Consider the following 25,478-nt stretch of genomic DNA (forward strand, 5'->3'; position numbering starts at 1 on the left):
TTGCTCATTTTGATCTTTCTCTTTCTCTCTCTTTTCATTCCCACTTCCCTTCTTATTCCAAAGGCCTGTATAGATGAAAACCTGGACATGGTAAAATTTCTGATAGAATATGGAGCCAATGTAAATCAGCAAGATAACGAGGGATGGACCCCACTTCATGCAGTTGCATCTTGTGGCTATCTGAACATAGCAGAGTGAGTGAGTTCAGTGTGACCTGGATATTAGAAAGAGTATTTGATTTATTTCAGTTTCAGATGTTGTGAGAGGAACAATAATTTTAAATGAATTCACAAGCAAGTACCTAAGAGACTAAAACATAGGTATATTTCTGCTTGTATGGATATGCTTTACAAAGTATTAGCTGAAGCAACAGAAATTATCAGCAGTCCTCTAAATCTTCAGTGCAAATGATGGAATGCTCAAAATAAGTAGAAAGATGGGATATAAACCCAATGAATAATGGGATCAGATTAATAAAAACAATAAACTGAATGTGTCAGAATATTGCAATGGTAACTCTGATTTTAATATTATCTCTCTCTGATTTACATTTTAAGACACTTCAGCAATGCATGAAGTCTTAAATTTAGGATGATTATGTTGTGTTGGTATTATTATTTAACAGCATCAAAAACACTACATGCAATTAGTTCCTTAGAGAAATCCTATGAAAAGTAAATAGGATCTTTGATACCAAAAGACTCTATAACATCAAAGATGTCAAATAGGTTCCAAATGCATATCAGCTGTTATTTCATTTTTGTGATGCTACAAAGGAAAAATTAATAATAACAGTGGTAACACAGGTAGCCCTTATTTCTTTATTCATTAAATTGTTATGCCATCAATCTCACAGATACAGCAACTGTGGGTTGCTTACAATATAATAAAAAAAATAAAAGTAATACAAAAGAATTAAAATTATTAGGATTAGACAGGAGGCTAAAAGAGGGTGGCAATATCGGGCTGGGGATCTTCTCTCTACCCTGTCAGCCACCCTTCAATGTAGCCCCAGACCAACCAGCATAACCAGGCTTTCAGGCTTTTCCAGAAGGCCAGGAGTGTTGAGGGCAAATCTTCAACAGGAAACTATTCCAGAGGGCACGGGCCACAGCAGAAAAAGCTTTTCTTCTGAACCCCACCAGCTAAAATTCTTTGGCAGATGGGATCTAAACCAGCTTTCTTATATTGGAACTAGTGGGGTGAACTAGTCCCATTAGGATGAGATTGCTCCTCAGATATTGTGAACCATCCCATAGAAGGCTAATTAAAGCTAATGATCAACACCTTGAATTGGAACCAGAAGCAAACTGGCAGCTCATGATGTTACATCTGCCACCTGAGAGGCCTCTAGAACTATCTGGAGCATTTTGCATCAGTTGTGGCTTCCAAATACTTGGAGTACCATACTTTCCGGCATATAAGATGACTTTTGGAAGCGTGGAAATCGGCGCCGAAGTTAGGGGTCGTCTTATACGCTGAGTCGTCTTATACGCCGGAAATTATGGTAGTTTCCGGCGTATAAGACAACTTTCTAGGCATGAAACTCGGTGCCGAAGACGGGGGTCGTCTTATACGCCGGGTCGCCTTATACTGCGGAATATACGGTACTCCCATGTAGAGCACATTGCAGTAATTCAGTTGAGACACAAGTGACTGTATGCAGGGCCTCACAATCCAGGAAAGAGCGCAAATGGTGCACAACATAAAGTTTTGTAAAGGCTCTCCTAACCAAACTCTTTGAGCAGGAGTGGTAAGGCTAGGAGAAGTCTGTTGTCCCCCTTTCAGATCTCCATAGCCTCCAGACACCTTGAGAAGGCAGCTGTCACATCACTTGGTTCACCAGGGATAGAGATGAAAATTTAAGTATCATCAGCATATTGATGATACCTCATTTAATGTCCATTTATTCAGTGACTATTTGAATTTACTACGGAACTGAACGAGGAGCACTTATGATGGGTCCTCATAGTTCTGGCCATTACAGTGTTTCATAGTCATGTTATCACAATTCAGGCACTTGGCAACTGGCTTGCAATTACAATGTCATAGTCCTGAAGTCATGTGGTCACCATTTACGACTTTTACTCCTGTTTTCTAACAAGCAGAGTCAAGAAGGAAGCCACCAGAAGGTTGCAAATGGTAATCATGTGACAGCGGAACCCTGTGACCATGTGGGATTTGCCTAATGAGAGCAACTGGGACTGCTATTATAAATCAGCATAATTATGTGGTGTCATGCCTCACAGAGAAGTCCTGGTCCCAAGGGTTATTAGTAAGCAAAGACTACCTGTAATAAAGCAAAGCCTAATCTTCACTTTCTGATAAGGTAGATGAATCTCTAATAATAAACATACCTTAATTCCCCTATCCAAGCTGGAAAAATAGGTTGAAAATTCCAGCCCAGTTTCCATTGGTGATAGCATTATAGCATGTTACTGTCCTACACCTTGGGTCCTTGGTTTCTGGAAAATGGTATGGTCCTCAATTTCAGAAAGTTCTTATTCTACCCATTATTACAGTATCAATAATAGGAATATAACACTTTCAGAAGAATGCCACTGTACAAGAATGTTTCTTTGAAAACAGAATTATTGCAATGAGATGGGATGGTGAGTTCCATATTTGCCAGTCTCTATTAGCTTTCTTTGATAAATATAAGTGTATGGTGATCCAGTGCAGTGATATTAAGAGTTCCTTTTACTGTTGAAACCATTTGAGATGTAAGGAATGCAAACTTCAGAAAATTAACAAGTGGAACTGTTGTCCATATTTTCCCTGGAGGTAAGTCTCACTAAACTCAGTGGGACTTATTTCTGATAAGATATGATTGCATTATAATGTTTGATAATGATCTTTATAATACTACAGTGGCAAGATGAATTTGAGATGGGAATATATAAATTAGCCAAACCGTAAGAATCATAAGAATTGTAATCTTTTTTTGCATAGAGAGGTTTGATGAATTAGAGATGCATATTTGGAATAAATGATCCCTTTCCATTAAAAAATGAAGTAGTTTAATATTACTAACATGGGAAAAAATCCCTGGTTATTTCCAAAAGATTATAGACCTATTACAGTTTTTCAGTTAACTGAAAAATTAACTATCTCTGCTTCTTTCCTGTGATGGAAGATTTCTTATCTGATGACTTGGCTTGTTTGAGGGCCACATAAATTAAGCTTGTGTTGAAGTGGAGTCTCATTTATTTTTCATCTATATAGGTACTTGATAAGTCACGGGGCCAATGTTGCTGCTGTGAACAGTGAAGGTGAAGTCCCATCTGACCTTGCAGAGGAAGCAGCCATGAAAGATTTGCTTTTGGAACAAGTAAAGAAGCAGGGTAAGGCTATTAGGCATCTCCTTATCATTAGATTTTGTTTGATGGGTTTTTTTCTTACTCTTTCTTCAGGAACAGAGATGCATGGCATGAAATACAATCCACTTATTCTTAAATTTGGCTCCACATCTTATTATGATTTTTAAAAAGGAAGATAAACATTCTGAAAATATATTAAAATATTGCATATGTAATAGGTAATTATTGTAGAATGAATTTTGTATATTGTAAAACAAAATTTTGCACCAACATATTGGTTTCTGTGGCAGCGGTTCTCAACCTATGGGTCGTGACCCCATTTGGGGTCGATCAACCATTTCACGGGGGTTGCCAAGCAAGGCTGTCCACCATTTTTTTTCCCTTTTCCGGCGGGTGCCTTACTTCCCTTGGGCTGGGCCAGCTGGTGGCCCAGCCGGTGGTTGGCCTGCTCCGTCTCTGCCGCTTGCCAGCTACGCCTCGGCTGGCGCAGGGGTGGCACCACGCATGCGCGGCGTTCCCGGGCAGGGAAAGTCCTCAACTTACGACCGGTTGGGTAGTCCTCATGGCATTACAAAGGTTGAGAACCACTGTTCTGTGGGATGCTTACAACATTTAACTATCTCATATGATCACCATCCAGTCTTCTTGCCCGATGTATTTTTGGCATTGCAGCTTGAACTCTCAGTCACTCTTTCTGTATAGATGTTCTAAGTATCTTCTGAAGAGGAGAAACGGAGTTTGATGACTGACATATGGAAAAAATGTTGCTTTATATTTCATATGAAATTACAAAGGATAATTTTATATAGACAGCTAGTCCATAAACCCTTGAGAGTTTTTTACAGTTTGGTGATTGGCCATTTACTGTATAGGAAATATGGATGGTTGCCCAAAAGCTATAAAAAAAAGTACTGCGGAAAGTGCAGTTCTTGCCAATTACAGTATGTTATCTCGGAAATGAAGCCAATTTGTTTCTCCTCAGCTGATGAAAAGCTAAATTATCATTGATGGTCTTTTAGGTGTCTGCAAACTATTTGTTCCATTCATTTCTAAATATATTTAATTTTCTGTGGAATCTCTTTAAACTTTAGTTAAAATGTGTCATTTTAAAGTGTGACATAATATTATTTTTATATCACAATTATCAATATGTTAATTGGTTTATTCTCCTAAATAAACTTAGTATAAAAAATTGTTCCATTCTCCTATAAAGATTCATATGAAAACCTCTTGATATTTTGACTCTAGAGAAATGCTGAAATCGATAGTTTTGACTAGTATGTTTTTTTTTTCATTTTCAGTGTGTTAATAATGTATCTAAGTTTCTCAATAAGGAAATCAGTATGCTCTGAAGATGGGAATGTTAGTAGATTTATTTCACCCCATGAAATGGAAACTGGCTTTTCTATCATCGATTATAACTTTCTGCAAATATTCCATGCACAAACACCTCGATATTTTGTCGATGATGAGGAATAAACATTGGCCATACAAACTAGCAATTGTGCCAGTTCTTCTTCAGAATGACTTGAAAGCATCAGATATTATTCAAGTAGAATTATAAATAGCTATACCCCTAAGAGCAAACAAAATGTTTTTAAAAATATGTAGTCAAAAAAATCTTAATTTTGCTCCCATTGTAATAATGTGGATATTTATCTCCCCTTCTGTTTTATATCATTTTTTGTTCTACCTCGAAGTGTTTTTACACCTGCAGTCTGTTTCTCCAGGAGTGGATCTTGATCAGGCCAGAAAAGCAGAAGAACAACAAATGTTGCAAGATGCCCGACAGTGGCTAAATAGAAGGAAAATTGAAGAGAGAAAGCACCCTCGAACAGGTGCTACTGCTCTCCACGTAGCTGCAGCTAAAGACTACTGTGAGGTGATGAGGTACTGATCTCTTTTTATTGTTTGCTATACTAAACTATGGGAATAACTGCAACCAAAAAGAGTTACATGGCTGGGTTCAAATACACTGTAAGCCGTAATGTAGTTGGTTAGACTTTAGCTTATTTTGTCAGTTACTGATACGATTTATATGGTTGCCCATCTCATATCAGTGACTCTGGGTAGGATTCAAGATTTAAAATATTGACATCCAAGCCTAAGAACACAAATCATTAAAAACCACCTCACCAGCAGAGTTCATATAACCAAATCCTGGCCCAGATGCCTGGGGAAATGACCAGCTTTTCAGAGCCTTCCAAAAGGCTTACAGGAGTAGAATTCCAGAGAGATGCTGTTGTACAGAGCAGGTACAGAGAAGCTACCATAATACATTAATTGATGAAAGAAACCCAGAGCATCTCTTCCTTTCTGGGCCTAGTGAAGCAGGCAGAAACTATGGGAAATTTAGTTAAACATTAGCAAAATAGTCAAACCCAGTCATTGTGTTAGAATTTTATAAGATTGTTATGAATTAGTGGAGTGGCACCCCTAGTGCTCCTCCACCTGTTATTGTTCTGTTTTAGTTTTGCTTCTATACTTTTAAATGTTTTTAATAATTATTAGATAATGGCTTTAGATAAAGACTGTTCTATACAGTATTTCTCTTGTTCTACTGGATTGTTTTCTGCTGTGAAATGGGCGGCTATATAAATTTGATTAATAAATACAATTTATGATTGGCATTTTCCACCTCCTGCCTTGGTTTCTCCAAGGCGAGTGGAAATAATGATGTTGTTTGTGGCATGGGCTACCCTTCCCTATTTATTTAGGTGTAGACATATCCTATATAGATTGGCAATATATATTAACATTTCACCTAGATTAGTAAAGCACAATAAAATATAAATGTTAAAAGGATCTATGTTCAAATACCAATGTCTAGGCCATTTAACCACTGAAACACAGTATCTTTTATAATAAAAAAATCAGATACTGGACTGATATATGCCCTCAATTTATGCCCTGCTTTATAAGAATGAAATAGGCACCAAGTTTCACTTGTTTATTTTCCTGATTTTATGAAGTTAACTTTGACATCTTTTTTTCAGATGATATTTCTTTTTTTTATGTATTGGTCATAACCAAGGTAAAAATTTACAGTAGACAGATATTCAAATACAATACAGGAATGGTGAACAGTTGCCTGTCTCTCTTTTTAGATGGCATAAATAGCTACATCAAACTTAGTAAATACAAATTAGGGTTCTACTTTTAGGATAGAGGCTTACCCACACACTACAGTGATTTTTTGCTATGTAGGAATAAGATTTGCTTGTTTTATTAACTTCAGAGAAAATATCAGTTAACTTGCGCGTAATATCTGCCTGCTTTTTTGCTACTGTCACATACTGAAAACCAGAATTATAATATTGGAAGCATCAGCTTTTGAAAAACTTTACTGAAGAACACATTTCCTTTGTTAATTAAGTGCTCATTTTTGGGGAAGCAGAACTTTTTGATCTCAGTTTTGAAAGCTTTCTGTATTTTCCAATGCTGTGTAAACCACTTTACAGTAATACATTTTTATTCCTTATTTTTTTTATTCCTTTATTACTTCCATTCAAGAAATGTCTTACGTTTTACATTTGAACATTTCCTAGACCTAGAATGATTCCTTTGAGTTTTCAGAGATATCAGTATTAAGAGATCCTGGAATCTCTGAAATTTATTATTTTTATTTTGTCTTCTAAGAGATTTTGTAGTGATATGGAAGGGTGCTGAGTTCTAGTTTTTTACAACAATTCCTCTTAGGCTGAATTACTTAATTTTAGATTCTTAGAAACTAATGGGATAACAGTTATGACTTGATTTATGGAGTATTGATTTGGAACTGACCTCCAGTTGAAGCAATGCTATAATTGTATATGTGTCCTGCACCATATATTAAGTTCAGTAATATATGTATATAGGTTCCTTTTGTGGTATAGTAAAAAAGTAACATTAACTGTCACTTGAAACAGAATGTTGCAGTAACTTGTCTAATCCTTCCATCTGTCAGTGCTGGAGAACAACTGTCCCAGGCGGGAGGGGGTATTCAATGGGGAATTACCATTGACTTGTTACATAAACACAAGACAGCCTTTGAGCCTTATCTAGTCTTTCCCAGATATATCTGCCAATCTGGGAAGATTCCTATGAACTTGGCATAGAGTAATAAAGTAGCTAGTTTAAACTTTACATTTGTGCTAGTTTAAACTCTACAACTTCAAAACAGTGCCTCCTACTCTCCACCGCTTGCAGGCTACCTAGGATGATTTGTGGTGGAATGTAGTCTGGATTCCCAGGAGAGTGGGGCTGCTTTCAAGAGGGCAAAGGAATGGAAGAGCTTTATTTGCCATGAAGAGAGTTAAAATGACTCCTCCCTAGCTATTCCCAGGGTATATCTGTATTTATGAAAATAGTAGCTTTAGGCTGGAAAGATCCTGTCTATAGGTGAAGAACAATAAAGGAAACTACTCTTAAGTAACTCCATGTGTCATTCTTGGTTCGTGGGGTCTGACAGGATTGATAGTATTATCATTCTCTTCACACCAAAGACATTCACTACTTCAACCTAATAGTACTCCCTCCATGGCATATTAGTATATATGGACCTAGATCACTCACAAAGGATGTTGTTCATTTTATCAAGTTCCCAGTGATAAAATCTCACATGTTATCACAAGATGCCATCTCTTCAGAGTCCAGCCAGCCAGCTAGCCAGCCAGCATTGTAATTACAAAATAAGCTGTAATGATACTATTAATAAAGTGCTTAGAGAAGTCTTAGCGGCCAATACTAAGCTCCTTGGGCCCAATTGTATCCAAAAGTGACATTGTGGCTGGATGACATTCCACTTATACAATAGATGCCAAGAAGTACCAACTTTTTCTTAACACTTATCATCACAGTTTAGACTCAGATATGAACTTACTATATACAATGGCCAATTTTGTTATTTATTTTCTGCAGCACTATTTTATATGCCCTTCTTTTGACTTTTCTCCCAGATCCAATGCTCCTGGATCAGCAGACAGGAGGAGATCACTTGAGAACTATCCCATCTAGTGCCTTCATCACACCTATATTGCATTAGTTAGTTAGGTACTCAATAAAATTGTTTGTTAAATTGTCTGTTCATTTCCTAAGCACCCTCTGAAAGCCAAGTGGGCCATTTTAATGGCTCCTGAAGAATTTGGTGGGGCTAACAAATCATGATTACACGAAAATTATCTGATCATTCTGTAATACCTTCTGCTTTCAGAACCTCATTGGCTCTGAGTTCAAGAGATGCAGAATATATGAATCTGGCCTGTTATAATCTGGATTGATTTTAGACCCATGGTTGTAATGGTGGCCATGAAATCCTAAACTGCTTCTGACTCATTCCCAGGTTATGCTAAGAAAGACTCCATCCAGAAGAAACAACAACTAGAGATAAAACATTTGCAAGTCTTAGCTTTAATTTCAGACATGACTGGAGATGACTTCTGAATATGTTTGTGCTGAAGCAATTAAATTAGACCATGGTGGGCTAAATAATTTTGTCATAAGATTAATTTATGATAATTTTAAATGTCATTGTGCAGAAGTTAATCCACAAGATAATGCCTCTGCTTCAGCTTTGGCTGGTTCTGAGATTTGCTTCTGCTTGTCTAAGGCATTTCCTAAAAATCTGTTTGAACTCTCTTTTTCTCAAATTCTTCAATTCCATCTCTAAGGTCAATCATTAATTACCATCATTGTTAGGAAGAAGCTATTTTATCCTTTATCTTAAACTTGACTTCTTTTTTACCATTTAGAGCTGTCTACTTGATCACACTGATCTCTGTCATAGGATAAGCTTCATTCACAAAGCCACTGCATGCTGCTTACAGTGTTTACTAACTTACAAGACTGAATTGCTGCCATCTTTGCTATTTTTTCCTTAGACTCTTGATACAAGCTGGGTTTAATGTAAATATTCAGGACAATGATGGATGGACACCACTCCATGCTGCTGCACACTGGGGGGTGAAAGAAGCTTGCACTATTTTGGCTGAAGCACTCTGTGATATGGACATCAGGAACAAGCTGGTTAGTGAGTCTTAGACTAGCAATATACCATAAATGCTCCCAAAGAGGAAGGATATTTTTTTAAAGAAATGTTGACTATGTTTCTTTGTCAGCTAAACAAGCTTTAAAATTGATGTATGTTATTATCGGTGGTTCAGCATTACTCAACAATTAAATGGATTGCATTATATACATTTTATGCTCTGTATCAGGTAAAAATGTATTCTTTATGCTGTTTATAATACTATTTTCTTCTGTTTTGTTTATTTTTAAATTGTAAATTTAATCTGACTATGGCAATGGGTTTACTGTAATAGTTCACTTAATAGCTTCAGGGCCAACAGCATAAATAAAAACATTCATTCTTTTTTTGTCTTTTATAAAATGAGTATTATAAAATTTCTTTTTGTTATTCTTCCCATTTTGGGGAAGAAAACATGAGAAAGGATCCAAAACTATATAGGAGAAAATGATAGGTAAACTGTTAAGGTTCTTGGGGCAAAATCAATTTTGTTATAAATATAATATATAGGAAAATCAGGCATGCATATATATATATATATATGTATATGTATATGTATATGTGTGTGTGTGTGTGTGTGTGTGTATATATATATATATATATATATATATATATATATATATATATATATATATTCAATGATGCAATCTTCGATCTCCGGGAAGAGTATACTCCAGTTATTTATTGTTAAAACAACATTTAAAACAATAAAAACAGTTATATACAAGATTAAAACAACTTAGCTTTCGCTGGTCCTCTGCCAGCGTTCTCAGAGTGGGGCTTAGGGGGTGGGAAAGTTCTTTTTATCCCCTTGCTGATCCAATTGCCTACTCATTGCCCTCATTGTAGGCAATTGGATCAGCAAGGGGATAAAAAGAACTTTCCCACCCCCTAAGCCCCACTCTGAGGATGCTGGCAGAGGACCAGCGAAAGCTAAGTTGTTTTAATCTTGTATATAACTGTTTTTATTGTTTTAAATGTTGTTTTAACAATAAATAACTGGAGTATACTCTTCCCGGAGATCGAAGATTGCATCATTGAACAAATATGCCCGGGATTCGTATTTTTATAACCATTAAGGATATATATATATATATATGGAAATAGTGAAAAGGAGACAAGCAAAACTTAACCAGAAAGCATGATAACGATGATCATGTTTGAATCCAACTTTAAGTTAATTTTAGCACAACATCTAGATTTCCTGCTAATAGTCCTGAAACCAGTGATTCATAAAGATGCTGCACTTTCCTGCAAGACAACAGCTTCAGTTGGCAGTTGAAGAATGTATGGTGTATATATGCCTGGTATGGTATCAAGACCAGAATTCAATAGGTCCTTCACTAATAACTTGAAGTTCTTTCTAGAAATGCAAGATGCTGTATTTGAACGAATGAGATAGCAAAATGTTTCAACTGAAGGACAGAAAGAACTTGGTAAGGTAGATACAAATACAAGAGAATGTAGCAGGACAGCCCTATCTTAAAAAAAAAAGAATAAAGAATCCCTCCCTGAATGATCCTGAATTAAATGACAAATTGCAAGGTTTTTTTTTAAAAAAAGATCTCCAAAACACAAGACAATCACAGCACATGGATTCAAAAATAAGTAGTTGGAGGTTAAAAGGAGACCTCATGGAGACTTCTTTATAATTGCATAAGTGAATTGAAGCTAGTGTACATAGAAAACATCATGAGAAGTACCCAAACAGATTTGAAACCAACTAATTTATCTGACAATATAAATGCTTCTGGACTGGGCCCATCAGTTCTCTGAAAAGTTCTGATTTGTGTTTTTTAAACACTTGTGGGTAGTCTGGTTGACGAAGAAAATATGGAATTCAGTAATTTTCCTTTGTTACTTGGGAGCTTTATTTCCTATTCTCTAGGACATAAATGCACACAATAGGTTGTCATCTGCTTCTATATTTTATCTGTTTTCATTGTGACGAGTTGTAGCTAATGAGAATTTCAGAGTCGGTTTATACATTTTTATGAAAAGAAAAATCAGTTAGTGATATACTAATCCGTAGACTACTGAAACTTTAGTTGTGATGATCTTTACCTGGACAAAATGATGCATCATAGGGCAACAATTTTTGAACCAGGATACCTCAAATGGGGTAATTTGTGTGATTTACATTTCCAAAATTCCATGACTGTTTTCCAGCCAATCTTGCAATCCCTCCCTTCCTCACCCAGCAGCAATGAATTGACTCATTGGTTGACTCTTAAAGAAAAAAAAAACAAGTTTAAGGTGCATGAAGGGGCTGGATATTTTTAGTGCTTTATGTGCCCCTTCTCTGGCACACAAACATGCGGTGTACCACTGGTTAAAAAAAAAAAAAAAGTGGTGGTGATGTCATAGTCAAGAGATGACTCCAAATATCGAGATGCAGCAAGGAAGAGAGAGGTCAAGAAACTGAGGATGAAAAGGCTGCACATCTCCAGAATTATAAAAGTGCAGAATAAGGAAGCAAGAAAAGATGGAGGAGGAAAGGGAAGATCAACTTAGTGTGTGACAAGCACTAATTACTGCAAAAGTTTATCAACATGACAATACCTGCCTTCAACAACAAGCACCTCAACAGAGAAAGAGTGAGGCAAAATGCATGACTTGCTCAATGTAATATTTTTGTTGATATTGGCGCCGTGGCCAAAGTCTGTCACTGTCATTCCTTGGAGAAACTGCCAGTTTCAGCTGTATGTAGGGGAAGGTCAGGATAGATAATTGGTATCCTCTGCCTTACGAACTCCTCAATTAAAGTAGCAATGATAAATCGATTGTCTTGCTATTCTTTGTTCTTTAATAAAAAAATATTTTCTTCTTTAATTTTAAAACCCAAACAATAGCAATCCTCCGTGGCCATTCTGTTTCTCTGTTTAGGTAAGGAAATATCTCCAAAAGGATGACCTAATGAGTAATGGATTGTCCAGTATACTGCTAAAACTCTTATGTATTTAATGGTTTGTAACCCGCAATTGGGCAAAATGGTACATTATATGATAATAGGCATATCTCAGGTGGGCTGATTTAGAGAATGCATCCAAAATCTGGGACCCATGTCTTCAATAAGATTGAAATTTGGCAAAGTTAGTCAGTGCTACTATGCTGCTATGCTGCCTCAGTCAGCTGAAGTCACGTGATTAGGATTTCCAATGCACCCTGCCAGCTTCCTACAAGGAAAGCTGGCAGGAAGTCACTGTCTCTCCCAATGCTTTTTTGCCCACTTCATTCTGTTTCTTTGTTTAGGTAAGGAAATATCTCTGAAATAATGACGCAATGGGTCATGGGTTATCCATTTAATATTAAGATTAGCACTGGCATAATCTTTAACCATGGACTAACATGGAGAAATTTTCACAGAAAGAGGAATGACTGGAAATGGACTAGGAATATTGTATCTGCTCTAATTCATCTGATACAACATATAATTTTGATACTACTGCTATAGCATGTTTTTATTTGTGGTAACAGTATCTGATATTTTGACATCCCAATATGTCTAATAGCCATATATTTCCATATAGCTCCATACTTTTATCTGGCTATATGATGAAAAATGCTTACTAAAATACAGGTATAAGCTAATTTGGCAATGAGTACAAGTTAAAATACACGGAAAGCATTTCTAAGAAAAATAGTTACCTTGAAATTTTTTCCAATTCTTTTTTTTTTATTAAAAAGTTTTACAAAAATTACAAAACATACCCCAAACCCACCCCCCTACCTCCCCTACCCCCTCCCTCACTTCCCAAAGCTGAATACAGGGTAACAAATATAATAATCATAATCTAACTAACATTAACCAGCTATGTAAATAAACAAATATAATGCGCTTTAACTCCCTTTTAACACAGAATAAACAATTTGCAAATAAACTTAATCATATAAACAAATTAAAATCCTAATTCATAAACAATACAATATAATAAAAATTCCACTATACTAAACTATTAATAATAATAATAACAATAATAATATTCTAAAATTTATTCATAAAACAAATGGAACTTTTTAGTCCCATATTCTGAATATAATCTATCCATCTTCTCCAAACCGAAATGTATCTTTCTTGTGAATGATCCTTCAAATAAGCAGAAATCTTAGCCATTTCTGCTAAATTTGAGACTTTAAGCGTCCATTCTTCTATAGTAGGCAAACAATCCTTCTTCCAATATTGCCCTACCAACAACCTTGCTGCTGTTATTAAATTCAACATCAAATTAGTTTCCTTAACATCAAAATCTACAATAATACCCAACAAAAATAGTTGAGGAGTAAACTTTATCTTTCTTTTAAAAATATTTTGAATGTTCCACCAAATTTTAATCCAAAAAGCTTTTATATTTCTACAAGTCCACCAAATATGAAAGTAAGTTGCATCCAATCTACCACATCTCCAACATTTGGGCTGCAAGTTGGGACACATACAAGACAACTTTTGGGGATCCAAATGCCACCTATAAAACATTTTATAAAAAATTTCTCTCAAATTTTGAGGCTTGAGTAAATTTTACATTTCTAACCCAAATTGTCTCCCATGTGTCCAATAGAATCGGCTCTTGAATATTTTGTGCCCATTTTACCATACAATCTTTACTTAACTCCGTTTCAGAATCCAATTCTATTAAGACATTATAAATTCTCTTTATATGGGCTCGAGTTTGATCTTTAATCTGTTTTACCAAATTCGCATCCTCTAAAGTAATACCAACCTTTTGATCTAAACTCCACCTAACTAACAACTGATTATCTTGAAACCAAGAGTGTACAATATTTTCTTGCTTCAACTCAGCTAAAGATTTTAATTGCCAACCCTTCCCTACCAAACTAAGTAATTCCTTATAAGAAATCCTATCCAAATTCACTCCTCTAGATACCCCCTCTATCACATGTCCGGGAATCCCCCAAATTGGAATTTTATAATTTAACTTATAATAATACTTCTTCCAGACACGTAATAAAGCGTTTCTTAAAATATGAGATTTAAAAACCTGATCTACTTTTTTATTATAAATTAAATATGCATGCCATCTGTATAATAATCCCATCCCTCAAGAAGAAGTATATTTTTAGAATTTTTTTCCAATTCTTGCCAAGTAGTTTTGCATATTTTTAAATTTGTTTTTCACAAAGACATAAATAATCTTTTTCTCATGTTAAAGAAATGCTAAGTCCAGAATAAATGTTTGCTATTGTTATACATGCCTTTAGGGTCAAACACCATTCGATGTTGCTGATGAGGGATTGGTTGAACACTTAGAGATGTTGCAGAAGAAACAAAATATGGTAGGTTCTGAGTACCCCTCTTAATCAAAGAATTTTTGTGCATATTATTCTTATGATTTCTTAGATAGTGGAATGCAACGAAATGTGTGTTTTGTGATAGTTACATATGAAGCATAAGTGTTGACTGAAGTGGCTTATAAATAGTAAAATAACATAGATAAAATTACTTTTTGACTGATTATGTGCCACCAAAACATTAGTGACCAAAAAGATAGATATTTTCCAGTGCAATCTGTCCCTAACCTTCAGATCTTTCAATAGTGCACTCATCACCACCGTTACTGAGTCCATCCACTTTGCTGTTAGTCATCCTCTTTTCATTCCTTCCATCTTTCCTAGCATTAGAGCCTTCTCTCTAGGGAGCTAGCTTTCCACCTAGTATGTTACAGGTAGGATAATCTGAGCCTGGCCATTTGTTCTCAAGTGATAATTCTGACTTGATTTGTTCAATGATCCATTTGTTTGTTTTCTTGGCTGTCTATAGTATTCCCAGGAGTCTTCTCTGACACCACACTTAAAAGCCTCAGTATTTTTCCTATCCCACCTCTTTGAAGGCCACTTTTCATTTCCATGGGGAGTCATAAGGAATAGACCCATCACAGCATTTGAATATCTTTTCATGGTTGCTCTAAAAGATGATGAATGTGAATTTAAAATGGCCTGAGAGAGAGAGAGAGAGAGAAACATATGTGTGTAGTGTTCATTTTCCTTACATTGCAACTAGTTTATACCAGTTCTGAAAATGTTGCCATTTACATGTAAATATATGAATGTGTATAATATATGTGGGTGATATACATATATAACACACATACCAGATTTATACATATACGTTTGCCAAATACCATACTTCTGCAAATGGCAAGGTCAGGAGAAATATGTATTACAAATTAATATCTATTGATTAAAACTGATGTCTGTTACCTAAGATTATAAAATTGTTTCTGTTATCTGTTCATTCAGAGTCATTCACAGTCTCTCACAGAAACCATATTCATACAGAGAAATACACTATTTGCATTTCTCCTCTCAGCAAAAAAAAAGAGGGGAGAAACAGGATGGCAATGGGGCAAGAGAAAAGTATAGATTTATAGGAAAAGCTATGAAACAGAATGTGGGGGACAGTACTAGAGGGAAATGAGGGGAGAGGAAGAAGTAACTGAAGAATTGAAAGTAAAGAAAAGCCATGTTTAGCTATTTCAAAAACAATTAAAATTCCCTACATCAGTGTTTCTCAGCTTTTAGCAATTTAAGATATGTGGATATCAACTCCCAAACTTCCCAGCCAATATGTTGTGAATTCTGGGAATTCAAGTCCACATAACTTAAAGTTGTTAACTGGATAAACAGTCCATTCCATGTTGCCTAGTTTTCTGAGAGATTTTAAAAAAACTTAGCAGTGGTATCTGTATCCATTTTTTCTATTAGTTTGTTTTCCTAAGATTGTCTATTTTTCCTAGGGAATGTGGGTTATCTCCCCATTTCATAAATTATTTAAAAAAACAAAAAAACAGCCCTTTAGAGACTGGTTCAGTTCCAGTTTATGCTATACTTATATTTATGTACTTATGTTCAGATGCAAAATATTGAAAGCTAATTCTGCCTTGAGGCTTAAAGTGTAAGGTTTGTAGGTTGAAAAGAAATCAGGAGAAATCATAGAGGTGGTACAGATAGTCTATGACTTATGTAGGTTCCTCATTTGGCCAGTCAGCTTCTTTTTTCTTTCCTCAGTTCTTTCCTTTAGCTAGACCAGGAAGCCAACCCTACCATTCAAGAAACATTTAATTTTGCTTACTGATTGGTCTCCTGAATTTAATTATGTATGTGTGTAAATACATGTTAGCATATTTTAGAACCTAACAGCTTCAGTGAGTTTAAACTTTTGACTTATTCCAGTTTAACAGAATAAAAGAATAACAGAGTTAGAAACTTCGGAGGTTTTTTTCATCCAACCCCTGCTTCTTCAAGCAGGAAACTCTATACCATTTCAGACCAATACTTGTCCAATCTCTTCTTAAAAACCTCCAGTGTTGGAGCACCCACAACTTCTGGAGGCAAGTCATTCCACTGATTAATTTTTCTGTTGGGAATTTTTCCTTAGTTCTAAGTTGGTTCTCTCCTTGATTAGTTTCCATCCATTGCTTCTTGTCCTATCTTGGTGCTTTGGAGAATATTCTACCTTCAGGTGCTTTGGAGAATATTGATGCTTTGGTTTCATATTTCAAAAGCAGATTATTATGAGATAATGGGGTTGGACTAAAAATGCCTTGATGTTTTTGTTGTGAAAAATTTAGTGAGTGACTCAGTATGGTTGTTTCATATATGTATCTCAGTTTTATATATTTATCATAATAAATTCTCCTTACCTTAAACAAAATGAAGTGCTTAAAAGAGTTGCAATTCTGCCATTTGCCTATGCTGACATGCTAGACAGAACAGAAACAGCTTGTTGACATATTTTTCCAATTACATTTTTGACAGCTCCGTAGTGAAGAATCAAACAAATTAATTGAAGCTGATATGAATGGTAAAGTTCAAAGTGGACTTTTCAAAAAGTAAGATTCTTTATCCAAAATGTTTTTGTGTTTATTGTGAAATTTGATGTTAAATTAATGGAGTGGAGGAAGCAAGCACTAGAAGTTGAAATATAAGACTAGAATCCAAGAAACTTGAGTCAGTTCCCCATCCAGATGTGGATCTTACTAAGTGGGTTGGGTCAGTCATTATTTCTTAGCTCAGTCTATTATACCAAGTAGTTCTTAAGAAGAATAAAGTAAGAGGGAATTCCCATATGTGATGTCTTGACTTCCTTGAAAAGTAGTAGAATATAAAATTTATAAATTAGTATAATTTAATTTGAGTTTCTAAAGCTCAAGTGCTTAAACAGAATTTTTTTGTTTCAAGCTGTGCTTAATTTTTAATGCTGTTTTATCAAAAAGTACTCTGCTCCAGGGCTAAAACTACTCATAATCTGTGCTATTGAATTTCAGTATTATGCCGATGCGATTCTAAAGAAACTGGCCAATTTCTTTTTAAAAAAATATATTTTCCCTTCAAGTAGCTTTCTCTTTCTGTCCCATTATATTCATTAAAGCTATAAATTTGTGATACTGAAATGGGAGCATGAATTTTAATAAAGAGAATTAGTTAATCACTCTACTTTTCTGCAGAAATGATTTCATGTGTGGCAGTCTTACATTTTCAGTTTTTTAACCTGTTTAGTTACTTTGATTTTTTTTTTTGTTTGCTTCCCTAAATACTTTTCTTGGTTTTTACCTCAGCAAAGAGATTATTTATGAAGCGGATACTTTGAAAGAGACAGAAGAAGAGAGCAAGGAATCTAGTAGTTCCAGCTCTGAGGAAGAGGAAGAAGCAGAAGAAGATGAAGTTTCAGAGTCAGATACTGAAAAGGAGGCAGGTAATATATTTATTTATTTAAAAAATAAGCAAAGTAATATATTTAAAACAGATTTTTTTTCCTTCTTTTATGAACAAAAAAATTCTATGAAACTGCACTGTTGAAGTCATTTTCAGAACTTTTACATAAGCCTACAGCTTTAGACAATCAGTTCAAATACAGAGTGTTGCTAGTTAAGATTAGTGACAATATTTTGCAATGTGAAATTCCTGTTTTTAGAATTCCAGACAGTTTAATCCATCCCATCTTCCAGGTTTCTATCTCCACTTTTCTGTGCCAACCAAGTTAGCATTCCTTTACCATTAAGTAAATTTAAATCCGTTTGCTCCCCTTTGAGAGTTTTTTTTCTTATGACAGTAACCTAGTTACATTTAGTCCACTTGGTTAGTAATCTATTCTACTGTTTACTAGCAATTCTGCTTCAATACAATCACATTAATAGGTGCTGGTGGTGGTTTTTTTTTGCAAGCTTGCTGTTTAGCTTTCGAACATTTTGTTACCAGGCTAGATGTCATCCTCAGTGGGGCTTCAGTTGCAATGTCTTATTTCAGTTCTCTGCTTTTATTGATCTCATGTCATGTGGTTGGAAGGCCGTATGCCCGGCTCGATTGATATGGCTCTTTATGGGTTCATATTCAACATGTTTGTTGATAGATCTGTTGGTTGAATACCAGGCTTTGATGAATTCACTTGTGTGGCATATGGTGGCATGGCCAATGATTTTTGTTCCATCCACCACATGCCATGCATGAGAATTCATCAAAGCCTGGTATTTAACCAATTGATCTATCAACAAACATGTCAACTTGGAGCCAGCCTACGAACCCATAAGAAGCAGTGTCAATTGAGTGACCAACCAATCCCAGTATCGACCACTTTTTCACTTGGTGACCTTCACACATAATGACCAGCCAGTCACATGGCATGGCATGCAACATGACCAACCAGTCACCTGACCCACCAACCACTTGACCATATGAGGTCAATATAAAGCAGTGAAGAACTGAAACAAGAGGCTTCAACCAAAGCCCTGCTGAGTATGTCATCTTCTTGGCGACAAAATGTTTGGAAGCTAAACAGCAGGCTCAGAGAACAAACCACCACTAGCATCTACCACCCAAGCTACAAATATTTTCTATCATTTCACATTAACAGGGTCAAGAATCAGCATCTATGGAATTCAAATTATTGTGAAACTTCACAAGATTTTGCAGTTTGAATGCAGAAAAAGCTGTTCCAAGTATGAAAGAAGCTGCTTTCTGCACTTAGGAAGTGGTTTGAGTTTTCTTAAATTTAAGTGCCTGAAACAGCAATTTCATGGAGGTTCATATTTGGAATGATTTTACATATCCTTACAAAGTCCCACCCACTTTCTTCAGGAAGTACCTGGCATTTCATAATTCATTAACCAGGAGAGCATTGGTGACAGTGATTCACTACATCCCTAGCCCCTTCTCTTTTGGTAGGTAAATAGCAAGTAATGCTCAAATCTATTGAACAGTCATAATTAAACATATTTCTTCATATAGTAAATGACTGTTTACAGTAGTATTTTTTTTTGAAAAATTACTCAGCTTCCTTCACTTTTCTTAGATACATTAGTGTCTTTTGAATGCACATGGTACTGCATAAATTTAGGACACTTCTATCTACCATATATTCCGGCATATAAGACGACTTTCTAAACACTTAAAATCTTCGCAAAAGTGGGGGGTCGTCTTATACGCTGGAAAAATATTACTCAGCAAGTTTTCTCTTCCCCCCCCTCTCTCTCACTCAAAAAGAGTCCTAGGGTTATTATTAAAACCAGCCGATCAACTAAAGATATCTCTGAGAGTACGATAGGCATTATCTGGCTGTTGTGATGGTAAGATTTCCTGGAGGTTTAATCCCCATTCTATAATGCTACATTGCAAACCGTCTCCTCTCTTCTTCCCTCCCTTTTGCATCCCAATTCCTTGCCCACCCCTCCAGAACTGCGGACTGGTAGTGGCCATCCCCTGATTAATTCATTCAAAGGAAGTAGAAAGGGATGGCCCATGTAATGGGGAAGGGGGGAAAAGAATTGTAGGGTGGTTTTTTTATATAATGAAAACAAACCTAAGCATCTGCGTCCATTCGAGGCACTTCTCAGTGCTTCTTCATGCAAGCTTTTCAGCGTTTACCTCTCACTGCCGGTGAGAGTAGCTTGGGGGAGGCGGAGCTTATGGGTCTGGAAGGGGAGGGGTGTCAGCTAAATTCCTCTCGGAGTTAAGAAGCAGGAATGGAGTGGGGACAGAAAACAGCTACACAATCCTTTTGCCCGAGCTTATGCAAGCAGTTTCTCCCCCCCCCCCCCGCCTAAATAAACTTGCATGGTGCATTTGTGGTGTTATTTATGACAGATCCTGGCTGGTCAATCTGGCTCCCATCTATAAGTACTGTAGTGCACTGAGTTTTAATAACAAATTAAAAGGAAAGCATTTACTCCCCCCCCCATTACCTGAAAAGGGGGCAACTTATCACATTTATGGAAATGCAAGTTTTCGAAGGGCGAATGCCTTTCTTACTTAGTTTATTAACTGCTTCCTTTCCTTCTTCCCTAAACATTCTGGCTGTCTCCAATTTCATTCTTGGTAGTGTTGCTTTAAAAAACTGCTGAGAAGTCCTTTTGCAGGCAGGGCAATTTTCATCAAGGTGTGTGTGCGATTGACAAGGCAGAGCCTTTGACAAACAGGCAGGCTTTCTGCTCACTCAGCTTGGAGAGGCTGTGGAGGATTCGCAGGGTGGAAGACTGAGAGGAGGAGATCCCTGTGTGCAGCCTGCTTGCTCCAAGCCAAAGCTTGCTACTGGGGGGAGGGCAATGGAAGGGACCCAGGGAGTCACACGCATGCCTACATGTGCACGCACACACCCTGAGCTACTCATTTGGACTTACAGGTGGCCAATGAGAACTCAGAAACTGTGCTCCCTTTCCCCCTCCCTCATGGAATTAGCTTGTCCATTTTTTCCCTAGGGCCTATACAGGAGTAGGCAACCTTGGCTCTTTTATGACTCATGGACTTCAACTCCCAGAATTCCTGAGCCAGCATAGCTGGCTCAGGAATTCTGGAAGTTGAAGTCCATGAGTCATAAAAGAGCCAAGGTTGCCTACCCCTGGCCTATAAGATGACAGGAAGGGTTGGGCAGGCAGGGAGAGCTGACCCACCCAATCCAAGCAGGCTTTGTATACAACAACCAGCCAAGGTTCATCACTTGCTGTGATTGGCTGGTTGTTGTATACTGGGTACATACAGTACAGCACCAGTATCTGTACCAGTTCATACAGTACAGCACCAATACGTACAGTACAGTATACAAATGTCCAATAGTCAAGACCCCATCATGGCTCCACCAGCAAGAAGAAAGAAATATGAAGCCAGTTTCAAACTTAAAGTTGTAAACTTTGCCATGGAACATAATAACTGCGCTGCTGCAAGACAATATGGAGTAACAGAAAAGATGGTTCGGGACTGGAAAGCAAATGAAAAAGCATTAAAGAGTATGCCAAGGGGTAAGTGTGCATTAAGAAGAGGCACCCCACATTGGCCAGAACTTGAAAAACATGTAGCAGACATGGTGAATGAGCATCGCCAAAACGGTTATGTAGTGACACGAAATAAAATACGTTTGTTTGCACTTCAGTGGGCCAAATCTAACCCAGATCACAGCAACAGATTTAAGGCCACTGCATCCTGGTGTACTAGATTCTTGGAAAGGCATAATATGGTACTGAGGCAAAAGACGAAAATTGCACAAAAATTACCTGCAGATCTTGATAGCAAAGTAATTAGTTTCCATCAATACATAATACAACAGCGCATTAAACATGGCTATGCATTAAGTAGTATTGGAAATATGGATGAAACTCCAATGAATTTTGATATGGTTGGAAATAAAACTGTCCATCAAAAAGGTGAAAAAACAATTTTAATTAAAACAACAGGACATGAGAAGTCCAGTTTTACAGTGGTACTAGCATGCACAGCTGATGGTGCCAAACTGAGACCAATGATTATTTTTAAAAGAAAAACAATGCCAAAACTCAAGTTCCCTGTTGGTTGTTTTGTACATGTGAATGAAAAAGGCTGGATGGATGAAGAAGGGGTAAAGCTATGGCTTGATAATGTATGGAGCAGGCGACCAGGTGGACTTATTCAAAAACGTAGTCTACTGGTGTGGGATATGTTCAGGGCTCATTTAACTCCCAGCACCAAGCAAAAGCTTGCAAGACTAAACACAGATGCGGCAGTTATTCCTGCAGGATTAACATCGTTAGTACAGCCACTGGATGTATGCCTAAACAAGCCATTTAAAGATCGCATTCGAGAACAGTGGAATGAATGGATGGTTAGTGGCGAAAAGTCATTCACAAAAGGAGGAAACATGCGTGCTCCACAATTGGATGTTTTGTGCAAGTTTGTCATAAAAGCCTGGAATGATATTGATGCAGAAACAATAATCAAGTCTTTCAAGAAGTGTGGCATATCAAATTCATTAGATGGTATGGAGGACGACTACTTGTGGCAAGATGAAGAGGAAGCCGAAGCTGAGACCACACCATCTGATACGGAATTCGATCCATACGATGACTGCCTTGCAAATGTATCACAAGATGTCATTGATATTTTTATGATATCAGATGATGAACAGGATGATTTTAAAGGCTTTTAAAGGGAAAGTATCATGCCAACAAAACCTATAAAAATAGCTTGCAGTTATGATGGGCGTTGCTGACTCGCCAGGGACTTGCCTGGCACTTGCTCTCTCTATTGTTTGTTATCTTCCTCCTATCATCATCAGTTCCAGTTTGGTTGACAGCTTAGAAAACAAATAGCATGGCAGCTCCCATGGGTTTATTGTCTTATCCTTCCTTTCAGCTTTAGAGTGAATTAGGAAAAGTTTAATCACTTGCACTGTTTTATGTTTACATGTTTGATGACAAACAGCCTTATGTTTATAAGTGACAGTTTTCCTGCTAAGTACCTTTATGTCATAAGCATTTGAATTAAAATTACCATATTGAAATCAAATCTGATGTTTTTTAATTTTTATTTGGTGTGCGTTGAAAGAGGGGTAGTCTTATACGGCGAGTATAGCCCAAACTTTATATTTTAACTGGAAAAGTTGGGGGTCGTCTTATACGCCCAGTCGTCTTATACGCCGGAATATACGGTACATATTTTTCTAGATTAAAAATTGGAAGACTGCACAAGATATATTGCTTCGGTACAGCATTATATTAGGATTTTGTACAGTTGTATCAAAACAAATAATTACTCATCAAAGCAAATACAAATTGCAGAAACCTGTGGTATGGATATACATAATTTATCAGTTCCATCTCTGAACTCCTGATTTGAACATGCCTAAGCTTAGGAAATGTTGGTGCTCTTTGTCACCTTTATCTAGTAGATAAAGTGGCCAAGGAGTTATTATTTTAATAAAAGAAATGTAAGTTTCATTTAATTCTTGAAGTCCCTTTTCAACTTTGCAGCAAGTAATATCTGGCTGGCCAATGTTTATTGTTGACACCAACTTTTAGATATAGAGCATTATAAATGAATGCATGCAAGAACTTCTTGCAATTTCATATTGGCCATTACATTTCATGTGCATCTTCTGAAATAGTACTTTTAGTATAAAGACACGACTTTATACTTTGTAGGGTTTTTTGGGGGTAGGACTCTGGTATTCAGATTTAGGCATTTTTATCTTCACCTCTTATCACAGGATGATCTGAAGCCTTCTGCATTCCCAGAAATTTGTGCCTGACAATGTTCGTACCATTTATTGCCATCTTATAAAATGTACAAAAATTTGAACTTAATACTTCCTTAGTACTTGATGTTTAGTTCTTTCTGAAGGCCTGATGAAGATAGAGTTCAATCTAAAACAGACTGGGACAAAGTATAGAGCACATAAAAAATGCCATTTCATTCGTTTACAAGTTTCAGAACCAGTTTCAAATGATATTTTTATTATAAATTCAGGCACAGCAATTATTGATGAATCAATTATGACCTAGATTAAAGTAGCTTCGCATTTATTTAAATTTGGGATCAAAATCTTTAGATTGAATGAACTTATTAATTTCTTGACTTTTCTAGCCCTTTCTAAAATAATGTGTGGAAAATTAGTAGGTATTGTAGAAAATTACTGTTCCACAGTGGCAACATTTTATTCAGACCATACAGTAGAGCAATGGCTTTTTAAATATATACTGATTAACTTACAATAACTCAAATGGGCATATATGTTTAACTGCAACATTTCAAAAGAATGGGACTAGAATGTCCAGAACACATCACTCAGTTAAATCTAGAATTATTGTAGAATGTCTGCAAATCTTTCATCCTCTGTCACCCATCTTAGAGAACAAAGAAGAGTCTATTGCAAACCATTCCAATCATGAATCCAGAATTCTCATCACAGAACAAATACCACCCCCAGAACACAACACTGTTACTATGGCTCCTGCTAGAAAAGTAAGTAGACAGTGAATTAAGGTAAGGGGTTAGAGATTAAATTTAAAGTTTCAATCCTGTAAAGAATGACTTCTTAAATTCTGTTATTAAATGGAACTTACTTTGTGTAATCATTCAAAGAATGAAATTATGGTCTATTTTGAAAAAGCATAGTACTATGGTAAATAAGCTTCAAGAACTGACTTTGAGTTGATTGACATATTTGTTGGTATTTGTTTGGTTTGGAACCGAAACCGTTGTTTCCCATCTTTCTACAGTTTAATCAGCAACACAATGCCAGAAAAAGTGTAGTAAATATTATGCTTATTTTGTATACACTTAATTTTATACGGAAATACCAGACTGCAGTTTTTTGCAAAAACCCTGGTCTTAAATGGGTTCATGTCCTCAATGGTGTTAAATTCAGTATTTGTTAATCTGTTGACTCTGAAAAAAAATCATGTTTTTTTCTCAGTATAAATGTAGGTATCTTCATCATTCCTATTGAAAAATTTTATGCAATATTAAAAACAAATACAAATTTAAGAAAAAGAGAAAAGGGTAAACAAAGATAAATAATGAAAAGGAAAAAAAGAAATGAAAAAGAAAAAATTTAAAGAAGCAGCTCCCAATCTTGTTTTACAACAATTATAAATACATTTATCATCTATCCTCCCTCTTTAAAATTACATCACATTTTAGTCTTTCTAATCATGAGATCCATAACTCTCCAATTCATTTTTTCCATTTTCAGCAAAAAGTCCATAAAGAGTTTCTAGTCAGTAATAAATGTACTTGATATCTAAGTTATTTTCATCATTGTTGAGTTTCTATTGACTGTAACAGATGCCCAGCCAGATTGGGAGAATTGACCTTCTCTGCAATTATTTAAACAATTTGTGAAATGTTTTTAATATTTACCTTTTCATTATGATGTTGTTTTTGTTATAAACTATCAG

The 25,478-nt window shown here is 36.1% G+C and overlaps 1 protein-coding gene across 11 annotated transcripts in view; it reads left to right on the forward strand.

Annotated features, from left to right (window-relative positions):
• The window catches only part of PPP1R12B (protein phosphatase 1 regulatory subunit 12B), a 123,487-nt gene that overhangs the window by 13,476 nt on the left and 84,533 nt on the right, over positions 1-25,478 (forward strand). For all 11 annotated transcript variants that reach the window (XR_005555029.1, XM_039329406.1, XM_039329395.1 and 8 more), the window contains exons 2-9: positions 64-194; positions 3,226-3,344; positions 5,051-5,210; positions 9,179-9,323; positions 14,542-14,616; positions 17,098-17,171; positions 17,898-18,034; positions 24,428-24,540. Coding sequence is in view for 10 of the 11 variants with exons in the window: in XM_039329406.1 (XP_039185340.1) it covers positions 64-194; positions 3,226-3,344; positions 5,051-5,210; positions 9,179-9,323; positions 14,542-14,616; positions 17,098-17,171; positions 17,898-18,034; positions 24,428-24,540 (954 nt within the window). In the remaining variant the exon portion in view is untranslated. The remainder of the gene's footprint in view (positions 1-63; positions 195-3,225; positions 3,345-5,050; positions 5,211-9,178; positions 9,324-14,541; positions 14,617-17,097; positions 17,172-17,897; positions 18,035-24,427; positions 24,541-25,478) is intronic.

This window comes from Crotalus tigris, unplaced genomic scaffold, assembly GCF_016545835.1.
Source record: "Crotalus tigris isolate CLP2741 ecotype Arizona unplaced genomic scaffold, ASM1654583v1 scf7180000024396.1518868, whole genome shotgun sequence".
In the NCBI taxonomy this organism is placed as follows: Eukaryota; Metazoa; Chordata; class Lepidosauria; order Squamata; family Viperidae; genus Crotalus; species Crotalus tigris.